This window comes from Ranitomeya imitator, chromosome 10 (assembly GCF_032444005.1).
Source record: "Ranitomeya imitator isolate aRanImi1 chromosome 10, aRanImi1.pri, whole genome shotgun sequence".
Classification (NCBI taxonomy): Eukaryota; Metazoa; Chordata; class Amphibia; order Anura; family Dendrobatidae; genus Ranitomeya; species Ranitomeya imitator.
The window spans coordinates 109,931,751-109,958,882 of NC_091291.1; the positions used below are offsets into that span (position 1 = coordinate 109,931,751).

Sequence of the window (27,132 nt, forward strand, 5' to 3'; positions counted from 1 at the left end):
CGTAAATTACTGTTTGTTCATTGTGTAACAATTTATGCCATGAGTAAGAACCCCTCAATATTAAGGGTTCAAAACGTGTAGGTTGTATGACTATTTTCTTGAACTTGGAATGTTTTTATAGATTATTGGATTTTAAAATCCTGCGATAGAGAACCAAAAGACGAGTGCTGGAACTTCGTTTTGTTTCATTTTACTATGCAGAGCATGTAAGTGCCACCACTGCCTCACTCATGAAAGTTCTCAACTTCACCTGGGAACGCACCCAAGCCAAGTCGGATGCTCCTTTCGGATAAAGAACATAATCAATACAGCTATTGCTAATATGTTATATTACGTGTTAAATGTTAGCTAAACAATAAAATCATGTTTTAATAATTTTACCTAAAGAAACCAGGCAGACCTGAAGACATCCATGGAATACCCAGTAAGCTGATGCCCTCTAAGCTGATGCCCTCTAGATACAAATCTGCAAACAGAAACAGCCCATCTTGATGTGTTTTGAGAGTAATGGTCCTTGAAAGCCACTGATGTTTACCATATTTTCCGACTATAAGACGCACCGGACCATAAGACACACCCCAAATTTTCAAAAGGAAAATAGGGAAAAAAAATGAATCCGACAAATGGAAGTCCATCTTACAGTCCGAATTCAGCTTACTGGGAGAGTGAGGGATCGGCAGCGTTGCTGGAGTGGGGTCACAGGAGATGTTAGGTGGTCCGGTGATGATCTGACTCCAGGGGCGGCACATGCACAGATTACGGTTTCGCTACCGAGATCAGATCTCGTTGCTGAGATCTCAATTGGCACATGCATCCCCTCCGCTGGCCATTTTCCCGGAGGCCACGGCATTGCAGCAATGGAAGTGCGGAGGTTCTGGACTTTCACAAAATGTTGACAAAGCCCCAGCACTACTGAGCACCGCCGAACCTGGCGCACCAGCCTGTGATGGGAGTCAGATCATTGCCCTGCAGACAGGGCCGGTTTTAGACAAAGTGGGGCCCTAGGCAAAAATTTAAAGTGGGGGCCCCAAATGATAACATTGCACTGTGGCCCCCATATTTAGGGGCCTTATATCGGCCAACGGGTCAGCCACTATTAGCTGTACGCAGAGGCGTTGCTAGGGTCAGAAAAGATTGGGGGCCCAAGACAAAGAGTTGCCCCCAACCCCCTCTTAATTTTTTTTTCAACTCTTCAGATAAAACAGTGCTAACTCTCTGAGAACAGATAATGTAGTAGATGTCACCTGCAGTCCTATGTAACACAACAGATAGACATAGCGTTTCAGGCTAAGACTATGTTCACATGCAGCATTTTTTTCAGTAGCCAAAACCTTTTCTATAAAAATATTGCATTCAAAACACCTGTTTTTCAGCTTGTTTTGTGGTGTTCTTCACACTTTTTTCAGCTTTTTTTTTGAAGTGAGGATGTTTGTTTTGTCTACAGTATGTTTAAGGCCACGTTCACACGTTGAGTGTTTGGTCAGTATTTCACATCAGCATATGTAAGCCAAAACCAGGAGGGTGAGAACTACAGAAGTAGTGATGTGTTTCTCAGGCTATGTGAACACGTTGCCGATTTTGCTGTAGATCTGCAGCAGTTTTCCATGCGTTTACAGTACCATGTAAACGTCTGGAAAACAAAATCCGCAGTGCCCATGCTGGGGAAAATACCACGCGGAAACGCTGCATTGTATTTTCTGCAGCATGTCAATTCTTTGAGCGGATTCCGCAGCGTTTTACACCTGCTCCATAATAGGAATCCGCAGGTGTAAAAACGCTGTTGAAAACTGCACAAAAACCGTGGTAATTCCACGATAAATCTGCGGTTAATCTGCAGGTAAAGCTGAGGGGATTTAAAAAGTGCTACAGTTCTGAAATCCAGTCAGAAAACAAACAAGCGCATGCAGGAGATTTCGGAAATCTGCTATGTTTTGCTGGCACTATATAAATCAGCTTTTCGCTATGTTCATATGCAGAAGTTTTGCAGCTTTTTCTTCTGCAAATAAGAAGTTTACAGCATTTTACAGCACAAGCAAAAACTGAGATTTTCAGAAATCTCCTGCGCACCCCTTTATTTCCCCGGACAGAATTTCACAACTGCAGCCTTTTTTAAATCTGCAGCGTGTCGCTTTCAGCAATTTTTTTCACCCGTAGAAAGCAATGAAAAAGTTTAAAACATGCTACAAATGTTGCAATGTTGTTTTTTGCTGCGTTTTTTTGTGAATAACACTAACTTTATTAAACATGTACTGTAGACAAAATGCATACTGTAAAAAAAACAAACAGGCAAAAGCTCTAAGGGTGTGTGCCCGCAATCAGTGAACGCTGCGGGTCGGCTGCTGTGTACTTGTGCAGCGTCCAACCCGCAGCGGCCAGATGTTACAGTATAGTTGAGGGGATTTCAAGAAATTCCATCTCTACTATGCGTGCACTGACACCCGCACCTCACCTGCGGAGACGGACATGCGGCGCGTCTGTCCGGACCCCAGCATGCCAATTTATCTGGCGTAGACACGAGTCTCCACAAGAGAAATCTCACCCGTGCAATGTATAGGACGCGGTGATTCCGCACAGATCAATGAACACACGCGGAATCACCTGTGTTCAAAAGATGGCAGCACTTTGGACGCAGCACATGTCCGCTGCGTCCAAGGTGCTGCCATTTCCGGATCCTCTGCACATACCCTAAAAAATGGGTGTTTTGAAAGCAGTGTTTTTACTGCCAAGAGAGTAGGCTTTGGCTGGAAATAAAAAATGCACCCAAAACGCTGATTCCTATGCACACCTGTACTATATGTGTATGGTTTACCCTTATTATTTCACATGGGAATTCATTTATTTCTATATAATAAATACCCTGGTTCAGCAGACAATATTCCTGTCTTGTGTCATCCAGACAGTAGTGACAGCAGGTCGCACTTTCAGATTACAAGCAGTGACTGTGGTCAGAGCCAATGGCTGCTGTATGTGACTGTGAAACCTGATCCTACAGCAAACAGCACAGAGCTCCAGGACCACATGAGTAAATCACTGCACTGAGGAGATCTCAAAGGGGGTTTGGGAGAGAAGCCACTGCTGTACACCCTCTGGGCACTTCATACAGGGGCTGCAGAGATACCGGGCCCCCTTTCTAGGTGGGGGCCCCAGGCGTCTGCCTGGTCTGCCTGTGCCAAACGCCGGCCCTGCCTGCAGAGTCGGACCACCGAACATCCCCTCTTCCCAACCCACGGCTGGCAGAATCATCCAACTTCTGCTGCCACACTCCTGGTAAGTACATTTGGACTATAATAAGCACCCCCGTTTTCCCCAAAAATTTTTGGGGAAAAAGTGCATCCTTGTAGTCTGAAAAATGCGATATATTTTGTTTATGCATTGTTTCATTATTACTCATGTGCAATATTCTTTGATTTGGGCAAATACACAAACTCCACGGTTTGCAGCATGGCAGATCTCTCTCTCACATTCGTAGAGATCTCCATATATGTAGGAGGGTGGTGCTGTTATGGACAGTAAGGAACACGCTGTTACTTTAAGAGACTGCACCCCCTTGTCTGTCAGGATGGAATGCCTTGCTTCTCCCCTGCAATAGACTGTTCGAATGAACTGGACTGTGTAGATGGCAGGGGTGGAACCTGAACAGCGTGTGTGAGCTGAGTCGGCTGCAGAGAGAACTTTGTGCTGATAGCTGCAAGAGAGGAGAACTGTGTCCTGATATAGCTGCAAGAGAGGACCCCCAGCATGTAACAGAGTGGACTTGTGAGATTTGACAGACTTTTCCGGGTACAGCGAGGGTGGCTGTCCTGTGTTACTTCGAGGAGCCACGAAGATACCGAGAAAGGGATTTACAGTTTCCAGGAGCACCTCCAGGACCCAGAAGCAAGGAGAAGACCACGTTTCATGGAGCTGACAGAAAGCCGTGCGCACCACCGTACTAGACTTTTGGGGGCCCCCTGGGACTGGATCTGAGTCCCCAACATCACCATGAGTTTGTTCCTGCTTTGTGCACATGTCAGGGCCTAGTGTAGGCTTCAATAGTCAGAACACGGCAGCCATGAGGCCTGCTTAGTAAAGGCCAGGGAGGTTATAAGTAGAGTAGCATAATTCTTTGTTTATTGTTTGCTTTTAGTTGTGTGACATATATTGAGTCTGTAACAGTTGGAGCACCGTGCTATTTTACGGACAAGCTAAAGAATATAACTCTTGTAAATTATATTTTGCCATTGCATACCCCTGTTTGCATCTTCCTCATCCACTTCATTCCTTGCCTTCCAATAAATCTACCCTTTGTTGTTTGCACCTCATCTTGTGTACCGTAGTCTTCCTGCACCGTGGTGGTCCCCCGGCCGTCGCTTCATATACATATGCACGTTTCATCTCTTACCTTTGCCTGCCCCTTTTTAATTGTAACTCTTATTCTAAGTGAATTTCTTTTTTATTCAAGTCACCAGTGAAGACTGGATGTTTACTAGTACAGTTTTCCATATCACTTATAAACTGAGTTTACCAAAAGACTACCATTTTTGGCCCTTAAACTTGCCAGGATTGCATCCAAAAAAATTACATCAGCTCTGGCAAATTTGGTACTTTGGCAACCATGCAAGGATCCTCTATAGCAATTTACACATCAGATATTGATCTGAATATAGTGCCTCCTCAATTGAAGACCATAATTATCAGCAGAGTAGGCAAATAAAGAAAATTAAAACACAACCTTTAATGCTATTTTAAAAAGGCCCTATGTCCTGATGCATATTGTACAACAAAAACGACATCAAACATATATAAAGTGCAAGTGCTCCAAGTAACTGTGCTCTAGATAAAAAATAGAACAATCTCCCCCATATAAAAAACCTTCTTCATCCTGTTTAATTGCTCCAGAGATATCTTCAGTTCAGACAAAATCAGGATGGGGGGGTTAGGGAAGTATTTTTTTTTTTAGTGCTTTACCACTCCCTGTCGTGCCCTGTTCTACTCCTGCCCTTACAAGGGCAGTACCCTAGTGTATTACTATGAAAGATTACCCATAGTGACATGTAGCCTCCCCTACGCGTTTCTCCCTCCGTTCGGAGGGTTCATCAGGGGGTACAAAAAGACTTGATTCAAAAAATTCACGATGTTGTCTGTACACAGTTTGTATCAGCACCCCTGTCTGGGGGAGAAAAAGTGTGGTTTTATCTGAACTGAAGATGTCTCTGGAGCAATTAAACAGGGTAAAGGAGGTTCTTTATATGGGTGAGATTGTTCTATTTTTTTATCTAGATAAACTTGGAGCACTTGCACTTTATGTATGTTTGATGTCGTTTTTGTTGTATAATATGCATCAGGACATAGGGCCTTTTTAGAATGTCATTAAAGGTTATGTTTTAATTACAACTATACAATGATGTAAAATACTGCATGGTTTGTAGTTCTTCTTAGCTTATCACAGTGTTCGTTCGTTTTCAAAATCTTATAACTATGGAAGAAATAGTCTAAGACAAAGAGTCGGTTAGGCTCGAAACGTGTAGATCTGGTGTCCACCATGTTATTTTATATCATCTTCATTTTTTTCTTTGTTTTTAGTGATATTTACAGTACTTATACTATTTCTTCCATGGTTTCAGCTCAGGAGCCAGGCTGATCCCTCCGTGCACCGTGCCCTGCTTCAATATATTTTCTACACCTGTGAGGTGATGAACTGTTCGTTTTTCTTATCTTATAGCTATGCTGACATATTTACCAACATGACTAGTGGTAAAATAGGGACATTGATCTCCGCCAATAGTCTCACCCCAAGGAGGCTTAAACAGGGTAGCAATGCACATTTTTATGAGTGGTTTGTAACTCCCTCATCTTCCTTTCCAGCCAAGGACATGCCCTACTTTCTGGGATGGTTTCTGAAAATTTCAGAAAGTCCCAACAAATTCAACACCATAGATGCAGAAATATGATTGCTTGACGTTATGGCCCCAAACCTTATACTGAAATTCTGAAATTGCAGTGATTTTACGCTACTAATTTCTTGATATTAAAAGCCTTGCATAAATAAAAAAAATTGCATCAATATTACTAAGATCACTCAGGTACAAATGTGGCCACATCCCTTACTTTCTGCTTACAGATTGATGAGTTGGTCACTTGTGTGCAATATCTAAGCAAAAAACAGGATTTTTGGTTGCTTACCGTAAAATCTGTTTCTCAGAGCCTTCATTGGGAGACACAGGAAACCATGGGGTGTATGCTGCTGCCACTAGGAGGCTGACACTATGCAAATAAAAAAACTTAGTTCCTCCTCCGCAGTGCACACCCCACCGACAGGAAGTAGGATATTCAGTTAGTGAGAAAGCAGCAGGAGAAGCAAGAAATGAAAGAGAAACTCAAACTGTAACAGAATAGTACAATAAACAGAGCTGTTCAACTTGGGAGGGTGCTTTGTCCCCCAATGAAGGCTCCGAGAAACAGATTTTACGGTAAGCAACCAAAAATCCTGTTTTCTCTATCGCTTCATTGGGGGACCCCGGAAATCATGGGACGTACCAAAGCAGTCCCCAAGGGGAGGGAACAGCCGATAACTCCAATCAGGTCGGAGAACTCACCTCCATCACCTCCAAGGTCTTTCTAGGTAAGCCGGCATCTGCCGAAGCAAGACATGGACTCTGAAGAATCTTGCAAATCGCTCTGTCGAGGTGCAGGGCGGAATCCCTATGCGTACCGCCAGGAAGCACCTCCTGCCCAGGTAGAGTGTGCCTTAACCCAGAAGAAGATGCTCTGATCTGACCTGCTATACCTACCACTGTCGACCGGATTCAGCAAGCATTCGCTGACCTGGAGGCTAGAGGGCCTCTATACACCGAGCCCGTGTTCTGAAAAAGGGGGAGGGGCGGCCTTAGCCGGTCAGACGCATGTTACCCTGGCCAGGTAGCCTGATGAAAGTGCTACGAAGGATGAGTCCAATCCAGGCAAAGGAAAGAATGAAAAATGATGGGCAGGGCCATGGAGAACACTGGCGGGATACGGGAAGAGCACTGAAGCTGTGATCCACAGAATGTGTAAACTGCTGCCACACACTCTGCGAGACTCAGAGTGGTTGGCAGCCCTAAAGAGAAAGCTGCAAAAAGAAACAAAGGGCGCACCCCTCGTAAAACGGAGAAATGTCCGATGCCCTGAGGAATCAAGACCTGGATAAGGGCTTTCATGGGACAAAGGAAAACTCATGCGGTTCCCAGGAAGCAATTACTGAACGATGAGATTTCATGCTGAAAAGACAATAATGGACCATTCCGTTCAGCAATCTAGGATCCCTGATGAATCACGCTGAGGAAACAAAGCCTCCAGGAGAACAACGAGGTTTAGCCAGAGGAAGGAGAGAGCTCGACCCTCCGGTGATCACCTTAATAATGTGGATCAACTTGCATGTAAGTCGCATGGACTTACGGTGGATGCCGCTTCCCTTCAGACCACACACACAGGCTCCAGATTCTCCTTAAGGGCACCCACCGGATATTTATACAAGCCCTGAGACACTCTGTGTCCACCATCCCCCATAAATCTACTGAGATCTCACAATCCTGGGGTCTGCCTGGTGTCAACCATATCTTATTACTGTGACTGAGGAAGGTCCGAATATTAGGACCGAAATGTTTCTGTTTGTTTAACGTGGACACAATTAAACCACTGACCAAAAGCTAAGTTAAAGTGCTGGGTTTTTTTACTACAATTTATGATATTGGAATCTACCCAGGCACCTCACTATCCGGCTGTGCACGCGTTCACCTTTCTAATCCAATAGGAATGATGGTGACTCTCAGTAATAACTGAGCTTGCAGATAGTGTTGCCCATCCAAACTGTATTTTGCTGTGCCTGGCTTATAATTCGTACCCCGCCTGTTACCTGGATTAAGCGCTGCCTTCTGGGTCCAGGTGCCGGGAGATGTTCTGCTGCCAGGCTGTAGGGCTATTAGCGCTGAAGATGTGGGTCCCGCACGTCCGGATCCACAAGCCGAAAAAAAGGGGCAACTGCAAGAAAACTGACAGGGACCGAGAGGGCAAAAGCGTGCACTGCAGAGATGCACGCTGAAAGAGCCCGCTCTGAAGCCGGAGGGGGGTGAAACCAAGCGCCGGGTCCTGGCAGGAGAAACATGGCTCTGGCTGCAAGCAGAGAAATGGAGCCGAGGGGGGACGCGGGTCCGAAAGGAAGAAACAAGCGATGGGCGGGAGAGAAGCCAGCCCGAAATTCAGGGAAGAAGGGGGGTGAAGCCAAGCGCTGGGTCCGGGTAGGAGAAACATGGCGCCGGCTCCAGTGAAGCTAAGAGGGGGGCAGGTCCGGAAGGAAGCAACAAGCGACGGGCGGGAGAAAAGCCCGCCCGAAGAGCAGGGAAGAAGGGGGTGGAGCCAAAGACACAACTAGGCCCGAGGGAAGCCGGGACCTAGATTATGGCTTGTAACCACTGAAGCATGGGGGAGCAGAGCAGAGGGCCATAAAAAAAGCTGGAAAAAGGTTTAGTGCCCCAAATACCCCCGGATTTAAGGAAAAGACCCTCTAATGCCCCACGCTGCTCCTAGGCCTGAGAAAAGCCGGGACCTAGAGTACAGATGGAGACTGCCGGAACATTGGAAGTGGAGTGGAAGGCCCTAAAAATGCCGCAAAGGTACACGTGAATTAAAAAGGATAGACCCCTTGCCCTCTATTAAGACAAGGTTTTTTTTTTAACGATCTTCTTATCTTCTTGGTTTCTCTTCTTTCTGTACTGGGGAGAGAGAGAGAGAAAGTACCTCCTTATCCGGGATAGACCGGACATCCGAAAATCCTGTGGGACATCTGCGTCTCCTCCAACCGACAAACTCTGGTAGGCGAGTGGGTGGGAGACGGAGGCAGGACCGACGATCGGATCACCTCAACACGCTTCTGTGTTAGGGGCTGGGGTCCTGCCGACTAGACGTATGAGGATACGGGGTGGCAGTACACACCATACTCATAGTCTCTTTGTGGGAGTACAGGTGTGACTGTTCACCCTGTATCCCTCCGTGGTACCTGAAAAGAAACAATGCACTCTGAGGTAGGTATGGGTCTAGTGAAAGACCCGTGTCCACCTCCTACTGACACTAAGCTAAACTGAATATCCTACTTCCTGTTGGCGGGGTGTACACTGCGGAGGAGGAGCTAACTTTTTATTTGCATAGTGTCAGCCTCCTAGTGGCAGCAGCATACACCCATGGTGTCCTGTGTCCCCCAATGAAGCCATAGAGAAAAATTATGTCTTGGAGGTAAGAATCCAACACAATGCCAAACCTAAGCTTATTCATGCCCCACCTGATCCTTACTTTCAGTGAAAACCTGTGGATTCACTTTCCATTCTTTTGAAATGGCCAATTCAATTGCACAGCCTAAAAGTCTCCTTACACTTGCATGTCTGGCATGTCACTCTCCACAAGGAGTGACGTTACCCTTAAGCCCTTAGAGTTGAAAAAGTTTGTAAGTGTTACTAAACACTGCTCCAAATCATAGGAGAGCATGGTGAATCATAGCAATGCGACCCTTAGGGGATCTCTGCCCTCATGCACACAGCAAAATCTTTCTCATCAGCTGTAACGTTGCATCCACCTTTTGTGATCGGTGGAATCTTTTTTGTGTATGAAATAGACAATGGAATGAATACTGACCGTTTCATTAAAAGACGATCTGCAGACAGTTTTGCACCCAAACACACTTGTGGATATGGTAATGCAAAACATCAGCAGGAAAAGCATTAAGTTAAAGAAATTAACGCCAATTAAAATGATCTGAAAAGAAAAAAAAAGTACAAATTATTTAAAAAAAAAATATAGAATTACTTGTGTTATACAGAATAAAATTACAGTTAGGATTCTAAACAAAGTACAATAAATGACAGATGTAAAAGTTCTATCTACAACCAAAATAAAAAAAGGGAAATAACTATCAATATTTAGGTTCAACTTCTCTACAGCTCAGATGCAGATCTGTGAACTGTGTCGTCTGTTATTGCCTCCATTTCCTTTGCTTTATATTTCTAAGCATGTGATAGCAAGAAGCAGGGGTCAAATGAAGGGGAGATGACTACATGGGCAGACCACATTAGGGATTTCATTTTTCTTCTGGTTGTCACATAAAAACATAAACAGCACAACATTGATTTTTCGTTGATGGAAGTCAAAGATGAAGCCTTGGGTAAAGATAGAGATTCTGTAAGATGACGAGTACATTTAGTGAATGTGGTTGTGCTACGGTTTTGGGAACGGCCAACGGACGAAGGTGGCCCTGCTCTTTGAAGATCACAAACCATCATTTTATAACATAGTAACATAGTTAGTAAGGCCGAAAAAAGACATTTGTCCATCCAGTTCAGCCTATATTCCATCATAATAAATCCCCAGATCTACGTCCTTCTACAGAACCTAATAATTGTATGATACAATATTGTTCTGCTCCAGGAAGACATCCAGGCCTCTCTTGAACCCCTCGACTGAGTTCGCCATCACCACCTCCTCAGGCAAGCAATTACAGATTCTCACCGCCCTAACAGTAAAGAATCCTCTTCTATGTTGGTGGAAAAACCTTCTCTCCTCCAGACGCAAAGAATGCCCCCTTGTGCCCGTCACCTTCCTTGGTATAAACAGATCCTCAGCGAGATATTTGTATTGTCCCCTTATATACTTATACATGGTTATTAGATCACCCCTCAGTCGTCTTTTTTCTAGACTAAATAATCCTAATTTCGCTAATCTATCTAGGTATTGTAGATCTCCCATCCCCTTTATTAATTTTGTTGCCCTCCTTTGTACTCTCTCTAGTTCCATTATATCCTTCCTGAGCACCGGTACCCAAAACTGGACACAGTACTCCATGTGCGGTCTAACTAGGGATTTGTACAGAGGCAGTATAATGCTCTCATCATGTGTATCCAGACCTCTTTTAATGCACCCCATGATCCTGTTTGCCTTGGCAGCTGCTGCCTGGCACTGGCTGCTCCAGGTAAGTTTATCATTAACTCATTAACTCACTAAGTTTATCATTGCTCATATTAACTGAACATGGACAGGTTGCTATAACCTCTATACAAAGCATATGAAAAAGGTTCTTACCTCGGGATTAAAGGCTCCTATGCATTGCAAATCGTCATTATAATGTGCACAATATGATGAGCCCAGGTAGTATGGATGGAATAACAGATCTAGTGTAGTAAGTATTATTCCACAACCTGCAGCTAGAGAGCTAAAAATGTTCATCACCAAGCCTGACTTTACCTGGAACACAAAATCATCACTTAATGGAGTTGTCTGATTTAAGAAAAAAATGTATTTGAGTGCCTTATGATGAAATTTAGACTGTGTCCATGTTTCCTATCATGGCATGTAGACATTATGATAGGGATCACCAGCTTGGGATCTCTGTCTATGACTTGTAAGAGTGGCTTGCACTTTGGTTGATTTGAGGAGTCTGAAAATCCAATCCAAAAAAGGATAGTCTATTTGATATCGGGAAATCAGTCTTCAGGACCAGTCAGAGTGGAGAGAAGTTATCAAGAGTTTCTTTGCCCATGTATTTTTAGGTTTCGGTACACTTTTGTTGGTCTTCAGAAACAAAATAAGCTATCCATTTTTTTCTTAAATGGATATTCTCAAGTTTTGGAAGTATTATCCTATCTATGGGGTTTTGGGGTCCAACTGCTAAGACTCACATTGATCTTGAGAACCAGGGCTGTGAAGAGCCTGATGTGAGTGGAGCAGTGGTCAATAATGGGCATGGCCGGTGCTTGGCTATCCCTGGTGGGTCCATTTAGGCCTCATTCAGATGTCCAAAGTTCTCGTACGAGTGCTATCTATAGTTTCCACGTATAGCACTCATGCCTGTTTTTAGTTTATGGGTCTATTCACATGCCCGTGGCCAACAGGAAATTTTGATAGCGCTGAAGCAAAATCGGCAATGCAATTCTATGGGTCTGTGAAAAAATTCAGATTACATTGGATGTGAATAACCGATGACATTCAGGTAACTCTCTAATCAAACTGATCAAAGTCTGATCAAAATAATCATTCTATTTTTCACATCCTTGAGATTACTTGAATGAATAGAGCGGCAGGGCACATGATTAACCACTGCTCTATTCACATGGGGATCTTCAGAACCTCAGTTCTTGAGATAAGTGAAGTTTCCAGTGTTTAGAACTCAAGCATTTGGGAAGTTACCCCCCATCCAATAGATAAGGGATAACTCCTGAACACCTCGCTTAGTGAAACATGTTAGCCAGTAGCCACTGACAAAATCATTAAGATGTCCATCTAAAGGGCTGCTTTTGAAGAAAGTAACTTATAAGGCACCTATCACTGCTTGATGACTGCGCTTTTAATAAAAAAATAAGACACCAGACTGCCCTGGACTAAATATTTTTTCTATACATGACCAGTTATAAAAAAAAGCCAATCCAAACTGGCTGTATGCAGCATCCAAAGGACGTCACTCTCCAGGAGGTGGCAAATCTTCACATCTTGGTTGTCGGATCCCAAAATGGTGAGCGGCATTCCACAAACCTCCAAATCAGAGTCTAAAAAAGTGTCAGAACCAGAAATTGTGCGATTTTGACTAAAGGAGTGTTGTTTGCATCATTATAGCAGCAATTACAGATCAGTAACATTAATGCAGCAGATACCTACTTTATTGATGCAGTTACTTCTCCATTAGTCAAGTGTTCTACTGGCACCCTTATGTGGGGCACTCTGCGGGTACTATTATGTGGAGCATTCTCCAGACACCCTTAAAAGGTTCATTTTGATGGCATGGTTAATGGAAGCACTGCATCTGATTTAGCCTTAACACATGGAGAGCCATAGAAAAAAAATCTATTGCATGCATCTCAATTCTTCCTGAAAATATCCTTAAAAGAAGACAAAGAAGATTTTCACTTTAAGGCCCTTGTTCTGCCTCCACCATCTAATTTGTTACCTCTGATTATCTGTTTGCATAATTTGCAGTTGTTTTTTTACTAGTATGAGTGTACAGGAACTCATATATTCATATCTTTATTTGTCTACAGTGTTTGGCTCCCTCTAGCAGTCAGAGTCATGTTCACAGTCCTATTTTCTGTTTTTTCTATTTTCCATGTCTGATTCTCCTCCCCCTTTTTGCAATGCATTATGATAGCTAAGCCTCCGTCTCCCTCCATTTCCCTCCATTTCCTTCAGTCTACTTTCAAAGAAAGACGCTTTCACTTCATCCCCCTTGCGATTGCATTTCCGGTATGTCTTTATGCTTTCTATAGGTCATTTCTGCTCTAATATTAGCCTAGCTTAGTCAGTTGTACTCCTAGTTCAGTTACTAGCCCTGTAAATGTCATACATAATGTACAACATGTGTAGTATGTATTTCTGCTATACAATGCACTGATTGTATGTATATAATTGTTTACAGTTTCACCTCGTCAATATACTATCACGTTCTATAAAAGCATAGACTCAACCACAGTCTCCTTATAGCGGTTAAGCTGCCTGTATAGCTACATGAGCCTGCCTTATTTAGTAAGGACAGAACAGCCCTTATTCTTAACTTTCATTTATTCATGCGTGAATCATTTTTCTTTTTCTTACCTTTCCCACTGTTGGTTTCACTGAAGCAGCCACTGACAGTGATCCGGAGATAATAAACTGTACAAATAAAAATAGAACAAAATTATATTTTATTTTACTCTAAAGATGAAGAGAAAAGTGTATACATTTAATGAAGCTTTTCTCTAACCAGTATCATTTTATAAAATGTACAGTTGGTAATATAAATATGCTTAAATTGTTTTTCCAGAATTACAATAAAAAATCCTTTATAAAAAAATTAAAAAGCAGCTCTCGGGACCATAGGCTGGTTTTAGCAATTTAAACTTTTCCCTTTCAAGTGGACGAGATTCAATATTAGACACACTGAATTAAGTGAAAGGCGAGGAAACTGAGTAGCTTAGGATTGAGGTCAATCTCAGGAGGAAATGAGCAAACCAAGTCTAAATTTAATGTATCCAATAGAAATTGCCTAAAAATTAGGATTCTAACCAGTCATAATTTTGAGAGATTCAATTTACTGGGATCCAGGAAAATGGCATTTACTGTAGCTGGCTGCCTCCTTACCCTTGACTGCTGGGGCAGAACAGAGATGAATGAAAAGAAGCATATGGGAAGAAAAAACTGGAGCAGTGGCGACATCAGAGGTATGCAGATGATGGCCGAAAAGACTCCATTTGTAACAAACTTATTTGATGCAAATCAAATACAGTTAGGGCCAGAAATATTTGGACAGTGACACAAGTTTTGTTATTTTAGCTGTTTACAAAAACATGTTCAGAAATACAATTATATATATAATATGGGCTGAGAGTGCACACTCCCAGCTGCAATATGATAGTTTCCACATCCAAATCGGAGAAAGGGTTTAGGAATCATAGCTCTGTAATGCATAGCGTCCTCTTTTTCAAGGGACCAAAAGTAATTGGACAATGGACTCTAAGGGCTGCAATTAACTCTGAAGGCATCTCCCTCGTTAACCTGTAATCAATGAAGTAGTTAAAAGGTCAGGGGTGGATTCCAGGTGTGTGGTTTTGCATTTGGAAGCTGTTGCTGTGAGCAGACAACATGCGGTCAAAGGAACTCTCAATTGAGGTGAAGCAGAACATCCTGAGGCTGAAAAAAAAGAAAAAATCCATCAGAGAGATAGCAGACATGCTTGGAGTAGCAAAATCAACAGTTGGGTACATTCTGAGAAAAAAGGAATTGACTGGTGAGCTTGGGAACTCAAAAAGGCCTGGGCGTCCACGGATGACAACCGTGGTGGATGATCGCCGCATACTTAATTTGGTGAAGAAGAACCCATTCACAACATCAACTGAAGTCCAGAACACTCTCAGTGAAGTAGGTGTATCTGTCTCTAAGTCAACAGTAAAGAGAAGACTCCATGACAGTAAATACAAAGGGTTCACATCTAGATGCAAACCATTCATCAATACCAAAAATAGACAGGCCAGAGTTAAATTTGCAGAAAAACACCTCAAGAAGCCAGCTCAGTTCTGGAAAAGTATTCTATGGACAGATGAGACAAAGATCAACCTGTACCAGAATGATGGGAAGAAAAAAGTTTGGAGAAGAAAGGGAACGGCACATGATCCAAGGCACACCACATCCTCTGTAAAACATGGTGGAGGCAACGTGATGGCATGGGCATGCATGGCTTTCAATGGCACTGGGTCACTTGTGTTTATTGATGACATAAGAGCAGACAAGAGTAGCCGGATGAATTCTGAAGTGTACCGGGATATACTTTCAGCCCAGATTCAGCCAAATGCTGCAAAGTTGATTGGACGGCGCTTCATAGTACAGATGGACAATGACCCCAAGCATACATCCAAAGCTACCCAGGAGTTCATGAGTGCCAAAAAGTGGAACATTCTGCAATGGCCAAGTCAATCTCCAGATCTAAACCCAATTGAGCATGCATTTCACTTGCTCAAATCCAGACTTAAGACGGAAAGACCCACAAACAAGCAAGACCTGAAGGCTGCGGCTGTAAAGGCCTGGCAAAGCATTAAGAAGGAGGAAACCCAGCGTTTGGTGATGTCCATGGGTTCCAGACTTAAGGCAGTGATTGCCTCCAAAGGATTTGCAACAAAATATTGAAAATAAAAATATTTTGTTTGGGTTATGTTTATTTGTCCAATTACTTTTGACCTCCTAAAATGTGGAGTGTTTGTAAAGAAATGTGTACAATTCCTACATTTTCTATCAGATATTTTTGTTCAACCCTTCAAATTAAACGTTACAATCTGCACTTGAATTCTGTTGTAGAGGTAACATTTCAAATCCAATGTGGTGGCATGCAGAGCCCAACTCGCGAAAATTGTGTCACTGTCCAAATATTTCTGGCCCTAACTGTATCTCCCCCGTCCTTTCCCTCCTGATTTTTTCAAATCTGACTGAATTGACTTTTGGGAGATTCGCTCATTTCCATAGGAGAGTCATATGTCCACATTTGAATCTTGAGATACATCATGACTATAGGATCACAATATCTGGTCTTGGACAAGGATAGGTAACATTCTAGGGAGAGTATCAGAGAGAAACCATTTTAACACAGTGAACAGAATGTGACCAACCCATGATATAACATTTGAATGCCATTGACGATATTTTTTTTTCTTTAAGTGAGGTCAATAAAGAGAAATTTGTTTAGTAATTGTTATTCATGTGTCCCGGCTCCAGGGTCAGCCTTTGCTCCCTACTCCTATTATCTGCTCCTTTGTACCAGTCTAACACCTCTGATGTCATCAGTCAAACTATTTTAATGAAGCACTCCTCCTCACATCAAAGTTTTTATCCCCTTAATATATTGCAATCATCACATTATACAGCACTGTGTACTTACAATTGCTCATTTTGCCTTTCTACCCAGCTAATTTTTCTCTTCTCAATGTATAAACAGGAAGTCTCTTGTCCCTGCAGAAATCATTCCCCTCTTCACCTCCTGACCCAGCTGCTCTTTCTTCTTTTTGATGCAAGTGAATTACCTATGGTTTTCTGGAAGAGCACCCGGAATCTTTGAAGTACAGCGTAACCGTTCTTATAGATGAGTACACCTATGGGACATACAGGCCGAGGGTCTTGCGTGGGGCAGTGCCGTCCACTTTTCTTTTTCTTTTCACACACATATATATATATATATATATATATACATACACCGTATATACTCGAGTATAAGCCGAGAATTTCAGCCCATTTTTTTAAGGCTGAAATTGCCTCTCTCGGCTTATACTCGAGTCATTCCCAGGGGTCGGCAGGGGAGGGGGAGCGGCAGCTGTCTAATCATACTCACCTACTCCTGGCGCGGTCCCTGCACGTCCCTGGTTCTCTGGGCGCCGGCAGCTTCTTCTAGCGTTGAACGGTCACATGGTATGGCTCATTACAGTAATGAATATGGACCCGACTCCACACCCATAGGGGTGGAGCCGCATACTCATTACTGTAATGAGCGGTACCATGTGACCACTCAACGCAAAAAGAAGCTGCCGGGGCCCGGAGAACCAGGGACGTGCAGGGACCACGCCAGGAGCAGGTGAGTATAATGGGGGCATTGCACGATACTCACCTCTAATGGTTCCACCGTCGCTCCATCTTCCGCGCCCTCTGCAGTGACGCTCAGGTCAGAGGGCGCGATGACGCGATTAGTGTGTGCACCGCCCTCTGCCTGAACTTCAGTGCAGAAGAAGCAACGGCGCCCGGTGGTGGAACGCAGAAAGGTGACTATAGCAAGTGCCGGGGGCCTGAGCGACGAGAGGTGAGTATGTAATTTTTTTTTTTTTAAATCGCTGCAACAGCACATGGGGCAAATATCTGTATGGAGCATCTTATGGGGCCATAATCAGCATTTGTGGAGCATTATAGGGGGCAAATGTGTCTATGGAGCATCTTATGGAGCCATAATCAGCATTTGTGGAGCATTGTATGGGGCAAATGTCTCTATGGAGCATCTTATGGGGCCATCATCAGCATTTGTGGAGAATTATATGGGGCAAATGTCTGTATGGAGCATCTTATGGGGCCATAATAAGCATTTGTGCAGCACTGTATGGGGCAAATATCTCTATGGAGCATCTTATGGGGCCATCATGAACTATATGGAGCATTATATGGGGCTCCTGATTCAATATGGATATTCAAACCACTTAATCTACTGATGTCTCAATTAATTTTACTTTTATTGGTATCTATTTTTATTTTTGACATTTACCGGTAGCTGCTGCATTTCCCACCCTAGGCTTATACTCGAGTCATTAAGTTTCCCCAGTTTTTGTGGCAAAATTAGGGGTCTCGGCTTATACTCGGGTCGGCTTATACTCGAGTATATACGGTATATATATATATATATATATATATATATATATCTGTGTACTTTTTCTTCCCTAAGTAATAGTTTAGTGGGCTGTACTATGTTACCTCCCTTGCTCTAAAAGAAATCAGTTCTCCGTGCACTGCCGGCCTATGGAGCATGTGGGGGGTGAGCTTGTGTCTATACACAGGAGTCAGGCAGAACTGCAGAGAGGAAGGAGAGCAGGAGGCTGAGGCCATCGGTGAACCCATAGGCACTGAAATGATGCTGTGATTACAGGAAAGCAGCGTGCACGGGGGAATATCAGGCAGTCATTACATATATACATTCACTTTTAATGTGGATATCTTACCAACATTCCAGTCCATATTGTCAAACCTGTGTGGGCCACAATTGACATGTGATAATAATATCTTCGACGGTAGGCTGTTGACATAAGAATGCCGATGGCTATAAAAAGGATCCCAGTAAATATCTGTGTTGTCTGCAAAATAAGAAATTTATTTCATCTATTTATAATATAACTGTAGGAGACCAACATATTCATATGCCAGAGAAAGAGTATAAACCTATAAGTATATGAAATGTCAAAGTATAGCGAGGCTTACTAATGGTGATGGGCAGGCCTGTATTTGCCACTAGGTACCGGAGGTCCAGTGCCTAGGGTGGCAGATTGCAGGGGGCGGCACCCGTGTCGAGATTTAAAAAAGAAAAAAATATTATTATTTTTCCATTTTTTCCCTTTTTTCGTTCCCCTTCTTCACAGAGCCATAACTTTTTTATTTTTCTGTCAATATGTGAGGTCTTTTTCTTTGTTGGATGAGTTGTAATTTTGAACAACTTCATTGATTTTACCATATAATGTACTGGAAAATGTGGATAAAAAATTCCAAGAGTCTTGAAATTGCAAAAAAAGTGCAATTCAACAATATTAAATAGTTCTGCAACTATTTGTATGTACAGTATATCGATCCATATGCAACTTCTTGTTGAATATAATCAGGTGGTACAAAAATCCAAACATAGCATATCTTCAATAAGAAGGAGTAGAAATGCAGCACTCACCCGTAGAACCTGTAGAAACATCAGTTAAGTTGCAAAAAAGCCCGTAGTCCATCGTTTTTCTTTTCCCCTGCTGCAAACCCTGTTTTTACCTGCTCGCCGCAAAGGAAGATATCCATGTGTATGAAACAAAGGACTTTTATTCAAAGGATATGGGTGAGTTCTGCTGCAGCGCCCCAGAGTCCTGGTCGTTGCAGTAATGTCGCTCTTCCACCAGGGGGGAGTGATGTTACGTCTGATGGCACCAAAGGAGTTCACCTTACCAGGTATCACAGTCACACACACACTTCACACTCCAGTCCACCAGGGGGAGCTAAGGGTTCTATCCACTAGGCCACTCCTCACATAGGGTAAAACTGGAGGGTTGGTTAGGAAGTTAGTCAGTTCAGTGGAGGAGAGGAGAGTTCCTGGCCGGGGACCGACGAGGAAAGGTCTCCAGGTCGAGCTGGCTGGGGTGATCCCTGGTCAGATCCAGACTGAAGTCTGAGGAGGAAGGAAAGAAGGACACGGAGCTGCGCCTGCAACCCATGAGGCAGCATCCTAAGAAAGGACAAGAAAGGAACTGTGCTGTAGTGAGTGAGAAAAGAAGTCATAGCAACAGGAGTGAAACATCGGTGGGAGACCAGCTAGAAGCAGGCTGCCTCCATCCGAAGCGCAGACCCAGTGGCCGGAACACCGAGGGAGTAATAGACTCTATGCTTTACTTCAGAGACCGGCAGGGCAGTGAATTCCAAGTTGGCTGTCCGACCTAAACACTTAAGCAGACACGGTGGCAATTGTGGAGGAGGGGCGTCTTTAGGGTCCCTATAAAATAGCCTCAGGCCACCACCATCATACGGGTTTGTCCTATCCATCTGGGGGACAGAGAGAGAGAGAAGTAACAACAGTGAGGACCTTATGGTAGCTTATGCAAGTAGGGACCTACTACGTTACTGTGCGCAAGGGGAAGGCTACTGATTTCCACCTGGATAAGGGGACACTGGAATTGCCATTAGACCAGCCGGACCCTGCCTACCCTGTCATCCGGCACCCTGGACTGTGGATGCTGAAGCCTTCAGTAAAGGTAAAGAGACTGCACCCATTGTGTCCTCGTTATTCGCCGCGCCTTACATCCTCCACCATCATCATCTACACTTCTGGGAAGCCCTGGGGAAATACTTCACCTGTGGGAAGGTATACCATCTAGCTGCCATTCCATCACCCCAGCGGACCCCTGAGCAGCGTCAGTCACCCTGACCGAATGCCACAGGTGGCGTCACGAACACTACCGTTATCTATGAACTCTGCCTTTTAGTTGGGCGCCCCGCATAGGGCCACGGTCCGGGTCGGGCCACCGTGACATCCTCGCTGAGTGAACTGAAGGACCCGGTACCGAGTACCCCATTGCCCTTACGTGGGGGCGATCCACTGCATTTCTGCTCCTTCTATTCAATTGTATATATTGAATCCAGAAAGGTAGGCAGTGTTTATAAGAAATATATGATACAAAATGGGAACAAAACAATCTGATATATACATTTACATGACATAAAAGAAATAATGAAAGGAAATTGCTAAACCTGATGTTAAGGATAGCTCAGAAGTTACATAGTTACATAGTTACATAGTTATTAAGGTTGAAGGAAGACTATAAGTCCATCTAGTTCAACCCATAGCCTAACCTAACATGCCCTAACATGTTGATCCAGAGGAAGGCAAAAAAAAACCATGTGGCAAAGAGTAAGCTCCACATTGGGGAAAAAAATTCCTTCCCGACTCCACATACGGCAATCAGACTAGTTCCCTGGATCAACGCCCTATCAAGGAATCTAGTGTATATACCCTGTAACATTATACTTTTCCAGAAAGGTATCCAGTCCCCTCTTAAATTTAAGTAATGAATCACTCATTACAACATCATATGGCAGAGAGTTCCATAGTCTCACTGCTCTTACAGTAAATAATCCACATCTGTTTTTATGCTTAAACCTTCTTTCCTCCAGACGTAGAGGATGCCCTCTTGTCCCTGTTTCAGGTCTATGATTAAAAAGATCATCAGAAAGGTCTTTGTACTGTCCCCTCATATATTTATACATTAAAATAAGATCACCCCTTAGTCTTCGTTTTTCCAAACTAAATAGCCCCAAGTGTAATAACCTATCTTGGTATTGCAGACCCCCCAGTCCTCTAATAACCTTGGTCGCTCTTCTCTGCACCCGCTCCAGTTCAGCTATGTCTTTCTTATACACCGGAGACCAGAACTGTGCACAGTATTCTAAGTGTGGTCGAACTAGTGACTTGTATAGAGGTAAAATTATGTTCTCCTCATGAGCATCTATGCTTCTTTTAATGCATCCCATTATTTTATTTGCCTTTGTAGCAGCTGCCTGACACTGGCCACTGAATATGAGTTTGTCATCCACCCATACTCCCAGGTCTTTTTCATTGACGGTTTTGCCCAGAGTTTTAGAATTAAGCACATAATTATACATCTTATTACTTCTACCCAATTGCATGACCTTACATTTATCCCCATTAAAGCTCATTTGCCATTTATCAGCCCAAGCTTCTAGTTTACATAAATCATCCTGTAATATAAAATTGTCCTCCTCTGTATTAATTACCCTGCAGAGTTTAGTGTCATCTGCAAATATTGAAATTCTACTCTGAATGCCCCCTAGAAGGTCATTAATAAATATGTTAAAAAGAAGAGGGCCCAATACTGACCCCTGTGGTACCCCACTGCTAACCGCTACCCAGTCCGAGTGTGCTCCATTAATAACCACCCTTTGTTTCCTATCCCTGAGCCAGCTCTTAACCCACTTACACATATTTTCCCCTATCCCCATTATTCTCATTTTATGTATCAACCTTTTGTGTGGCACCGTATCAAAAGCTTTTGAAAAGTCCATATACACTACATCCACTGGGTTCCCTTGGTCCAATCCGGAACTTACCTCTTCATAGAAACTGATCAAATTAGTCTGACATGAACGGTCCCTAGTAAACCCGTGCTGATACTGGGTCATGAGGTTATTCCTCTTCAGATACTCCAGTATAGCGTCCCTTAGAATGCCCTCCAGGATTTTACCCACAGTAGAGGTTAAGCTTACTGGCCTATAGTTTCCGAGTTCAGTTTTTGTTCCCTTTTTGAATATTGGCACCACATTTGCTATACGCCAGTCCTGTGGCACAAACCCTGTTATTATGGAGTCTCTAAAGATTAAAAATAATGGTCTATCAATGACTGTACTTAATTCCTGCAGTACTTGAGGGTGTATCCCATCCGGGCCTGGAGATTTGTCAATTTTAGTGATTTTTAGACGCCGCCGCACTTCCTGTTGGGTTAAGCCGGTGACATTTAATTGGGAATTGTTATCACTAGTCATTTTGTCTGCCATTGGATTTTCTTGTGTAAATACTGATGAAAAAAAGTCATTTAGCATATTGGTTTTTTCCTCATCCTCATCCACCATTTCACCCAGACTATTTTTAACCCCTTCCCGACCCATGACGCCACGTAGGCGTCATGAAAGTCGGTGCCAATCCGACCCATGACGCCTATGTGGCGTCATGGAAAGATCGCGTCCCTGCAGATCGGGTGAAAGGGTTAACTCCCATTTCACCCGATCTGCAGGGACAGGGGGAGTGGTAGTTTAGCCCAGGGGGGGGTGGCTTCACCCCCTCGTGGCTACGATCGCTCTGATTGGCTGTTGAAAGTGAAACTGCCAATCAGAGCGATTTGTAATATTTCACCTATTATAACGGGTGAAATATTACAATCCAGCCATGGCCGATGCTGCAATATCATCGGCCATGGCTGGAAATACTAATGTGCCCCCACCCCACCGATCGCCCCCCCAGCCCCCCGATCTGGCCGGTACACTGCTCCGGCTCCCCTCCATCCAGTGCTCTGCTGCCCCCCGTGCTCTTGTCCGCTCCCCCCATGCTCCAATCACCCCCCCGTGCTCCAATCACCCCCCCGTGCTCCGATCCACCCCCCCGGTGCTCCGTTCAACCCCCCCGTGCTCCATTCCAGCCCCCCCGTGCTCCGTTCCACGCCCCCCGTGCTCTGTTCCACCCCTCCCGCGCTCCGATTCCCCCCCCGTGCTCCGATCCGTCCGTCTTCTCCCTGGGCGCCGCCATCTTCCAAAATGGCGGGCGCATGCGCAGTGCGCCCGCCGAATCTGCCGGCCAGCAGATTCGTTCCAAAGTGCATTTTGATCACTGAGATAGATTATATCTCAGTGATCAAAATAAAAAAAATAATAAATGACCCCCCCCCTTTGTCACCCCCATAGGTAGGGACAATAAAAAAATAAAAAAATTTTTTTTTCCACTAATGTTAGAATAGGGTTAGGGTTAGGGTTAGGGGTAGGGTTAGGGGTAGGGTTAGGGGTAGGGTTAGGGGTAGGGTTAGGGTTAGGGGTAGGGTTAGGGGTAGGGGTAGGGTTAGGGCTAGGGGTAGGGTTAGGGCTAGGGTTAGGGTTTCGGTATGTGCACACGTATTCTGGTCCTCTGCGGATTTTTCCGCTGCGGATTTGATAAATCCGCAGTGCTAAACCGCTGCGGATTTATGGCGGATTTACCGCGTTTTTTTCTGCGCATTTCACTGCGGTTTTACAACTGCGATTTTCTATTGGAGCAGTTGTAAGTTGTAAAACCGCTGCGGAATCCGCACAAAGAAGTGACATGCTGCGGAATGTAAACCGCTGCGTTTCCGTGCAGTTTTTCCGCAGCATATGTACAGTGATTTTTGTTTCCCGTAGGTTTACATTGAACTGTAAACTCATGGGAAACTGCTGCGGATCCGCAGCGTTTTCCGCAGCGTGTGCACATACCTTTAGAATTAGGCTATATGCACACTGTGCGGATTTGGCTGCGGATTGGCCGCTGCGGATTCGCAGCAGTGATCCATCAGGTTTACAGTACCATGTAAACATATGAAAAACCAAATCCGCTGTGCCCATGGTGCGGAAAATACCGCGCGGGAACGCTGCGTTGTATTTTCCGCAGCATGTCAATTCTTTGTGCGGATTCCGCAGCGTTTTACACCTGTTCCTCAATAGGAATCCGCAGGTGAAATCCGCACAAAAAACACTGGAAATCCGCGGAAAATCCGCAGGTAAAACGCAGTGCCTTTTACCCGCGGATTTTTCAAAAATGGTGCGGAAATATCTCACACGAATCCGCAACGTGGGCACATAGCCTTAGGGTTAGGGTTGGAATTGGGGTTGTGGTTAGGGTTGTGATTAGGGTTATGGCTACAGTTGGGATTAGGGTTAGGGGTGTGGGGGGGTTAGTGTTGGAGTTAGAATTGAGGGGTTACCACTGTTTAGGCACATCAGGGGTCTCCAAACGCAACATGGCGCCACCATTGATTCCAGCCAATCTCGTATTCAAAAAGTCAAATGGTGCTCCCTCACTTCCGAGCCCTGACGTGTGCCCAAACAGTGGTTTACCCCCACATATGGGGTACCAGCATACTCAGGACAAACTGCGCAACAACTACTGGGGTCCAATTTCTCCTGTTACCCTTGTGAATCTAAAAAAATGCTTGCTAAAACATAATTTTTGAGGAAAGAAAAAAGATTTTTTATTTTCACGGCTCTGCGTTGTAAACGTCTGTGAAGCACTTGGGGGTTCAAAGTGCTCACCACATATCTAGATAAGTTCCTTGGGGGGTCTAGTTTCTAAAATGGGGTCACTTGTGGGGGTTTCTACTGTTTAGGCACACCAGGGGCTCTGCAAACGCAACGTGACACCCGCAGACCATTCCATCAAAGTCTGCATTTCAAAAGTCACTACTTCCCTTCTGAGCCCCGACGTGTGCCCAAACAGTGGTTTACCCCCACTCATGGGGTATCAGCGTACTCAGGAGAAACTGGACAACAACTTTTGGGGTCCAATTTCTCCTGTAACCCTTGGGAAAATAAAAAATTCTGGGCTAAATAATTATTTTTGAGGAAAGAAAACGTATTTATTATTTTCACGGCTCTGCATTATAAACTTCTATGAAGCACTTGGGGGTTCAAAGTGCTCACCACACATCTAGATAAGTTCCTTTCGGGGTCTAGTTTCCAAAATAGGGTCACTTGTGGGGGGTTTCTACTGTTTAGGCACATCAGGGGCTCTGCAAACGCAACGTGACGCCCGCAGAGCATTCCATCAAAGTCTGCATTTCAAAACGTCACTACTTCAATTCCAAGCCCCGGCATGTGCCCAAACAGTAGTTTACCCCCACATATGGGGTATCACCGTACTCAGGAGAAACTGGACAACAAATATTGGGGTCAAATTTCTCCTGTTACCCTTGGGAAAATTAAAAAATTCTGGGCTAAATAATTATTTTTGAGGAAAGAAAACGTATTTATTATTTTCACGGCTCTGCATTATAAACTTCTATGAAGCACTTGGGGGTTCAAAGTGCTCACCACACATCTAGATAAGTTCCTTTGGGGGTCTAGTTTCCAAAATGGGGTCACTTGTGGGGGGTTTCTACTGTTAAGCCACATCAGGGGCTCTGCAAACGTAACGTGACGCCCACAGAGCATTCCATCAAAGTCTGCATTTCAAAACGTCACTACTTCACTTCCGAGCCCCGGCATGTGCCCAAACAGTGATTTACCCCCACATATGGGGTATCAGCGTACTCAGGAGAAACTGGACAACAACTTTTGGGGTCAAATTTCTCCTGTTACCCTTGGGAAAATAAAAAATTGCAGGCTAAAAGATCATTTTTGAGAAAATAATTTTTTTTTTTTTATTTTCATGGCTCTGCGTTATAAACTTCTGTGAAGCACTTGGGGGTTCAAAGTCCTCACCACACATCTAGATTAGTTCCTTTGGGGGTCTAGTTTCCAAAATGGTGTCATTTCTGGGGGATCTCCAATGTTTAGGCACACAGGGGCTCTCCAAACGTGACATGGTGTCCGCTAATGATTGGAGCTAATTTTCCATTTAAAAAGCCAAATGGCATGCCATCCCTTCCGAGCCCTGCCGTGCGCCCAAACAGTGGTTTACCCCCACATATGGGGTATCAGCGTACTCAGGACAAACTGGACAACAATATTTGGGGTCCAATTTCTCCTATTATCCTTGGCAAAATAGGAAATTCCAGGCTAAAATATCATTTTTGAGGAAAGAAAAATTATTTTTTATTTTCATGGCTCTGCGTTATAAACTTCTGTGAAGCACCTGGGGGTTTAAAGTGCTCAATATGCATCTAGATAAGTTCCTTGGGGGGTCTAGTTTCCAAAATGGGGTCACTTGTGGGGGAGCTCCAATGTTTAGGCACACAGGGGCTCTCCAAACGCGACATGGTGTCCGCTAACAATTGGAGCTAATTTTCCATTCAAAAAGTCAAATGGCGCGCCTTTCATTCCGAGCCCTGCCGAGTGCCCAAACAGTGGTTTACCCCCACATATGAGGTATCGACGTACTCGGGAGAAATTGCCCAACAAATTTTATGATCCATTTTATCCTACTGCCCATGTGAAAATGAAAAAATTGAGGCGAAAAGAATTTTTTTGTGAAAAAAAAGTACTTTTTCATTTTTACAGATCAATTTGTGAAGCACCTGAGGGTTTAAAGTGCTCACTAGGCATCTAAATAAGTTCCTTGGGGGGTCTAGTTTCCAAAATGGGGTCACTTGTGGGGGAGCGCCAATGTTTAGGCACACAGGAGCTATCCAAACGCGACATGGTGTCCGCTAACGATGGAAATAATTTTTCATTCAAAAAGTCAAATGGCGCTCCTTCCCTTCCGAGCCTTACCATGTGCCCAAACAGTGGTTTACCCCCACATGTGAGGTATTGGTGTACTCAGGAGAAATTGCCCAACACATTTTAGGATCCATTTTATCCTGTTGCCCATGTGAAAATGAAAAAATTGAGGCTAAAATAATTTTTTTGTGAAAAAAAAGTACTTTTTCATTTTTACGGATCAATTTGTGAAGCACCTGGGGGTTCAAAGTGCTCACTATGCATCTAGATAAGTTCCTTGGGGCGTCTAGTTTCCAAAATGGGGTCACTTGTGGGGGAGCTCCAATTTTTAGGCACACGGGGGCTCTCCTAACGTGACATGGTGTCCGCTAAAGAGTGGAGCCAATTTTTGATTCAAAAAGTCAAATGGCGCTCCTTCCCTTCCAAGCCCTGCCGTGCGCCCAAACAGTGGTTTACCCCCACATATGAGGTATCAGCGTACTCAGGACAAATTGGACAACAACTTTCGTGGTTCAGTTT

At 44.0% G+C, this 27,132-nt stretch overlaps 1 protein-coding gene across 2 annotated transcripts in view; it reads right to left on the bottom strand.

Moving 5' to 3' along the window:
- LOC138650924 (membrane-spanning 4-domains subfamily A member 4A-like) overlaps positions 1-27,132 on the bottom strand; it is a 40,121-nt gene that overhangs the window by 1,467 nt on the left and 11,522 nt on the right. The window contains exons 3-6 of one of the 2 annotated variants that reach the window (XM_069740806.1): positions 18,201-18,332; positions 13,579-13,635; positions 11,080-11,241; positions 9,640-9,759 (exon numbers count right to left, since the gene is read on the bottom strand). In XM_069740806.1, the coding sequence (XP_069596907.1) occupies positions 9,640-9,759; positions 11,080-11,241; positions 13,579-13,635; positions 18,201-18,332 (471 nt within the window). The remainder of the gene's footprint in view (positions 1-9,639; positions 9,760-11,079; positions 11,242-13,578; positions 13,636-18,200; positions 18,333-27,132) is intronic. The other variant, XM_069740807.1, reaches the window with a different exon arrangement.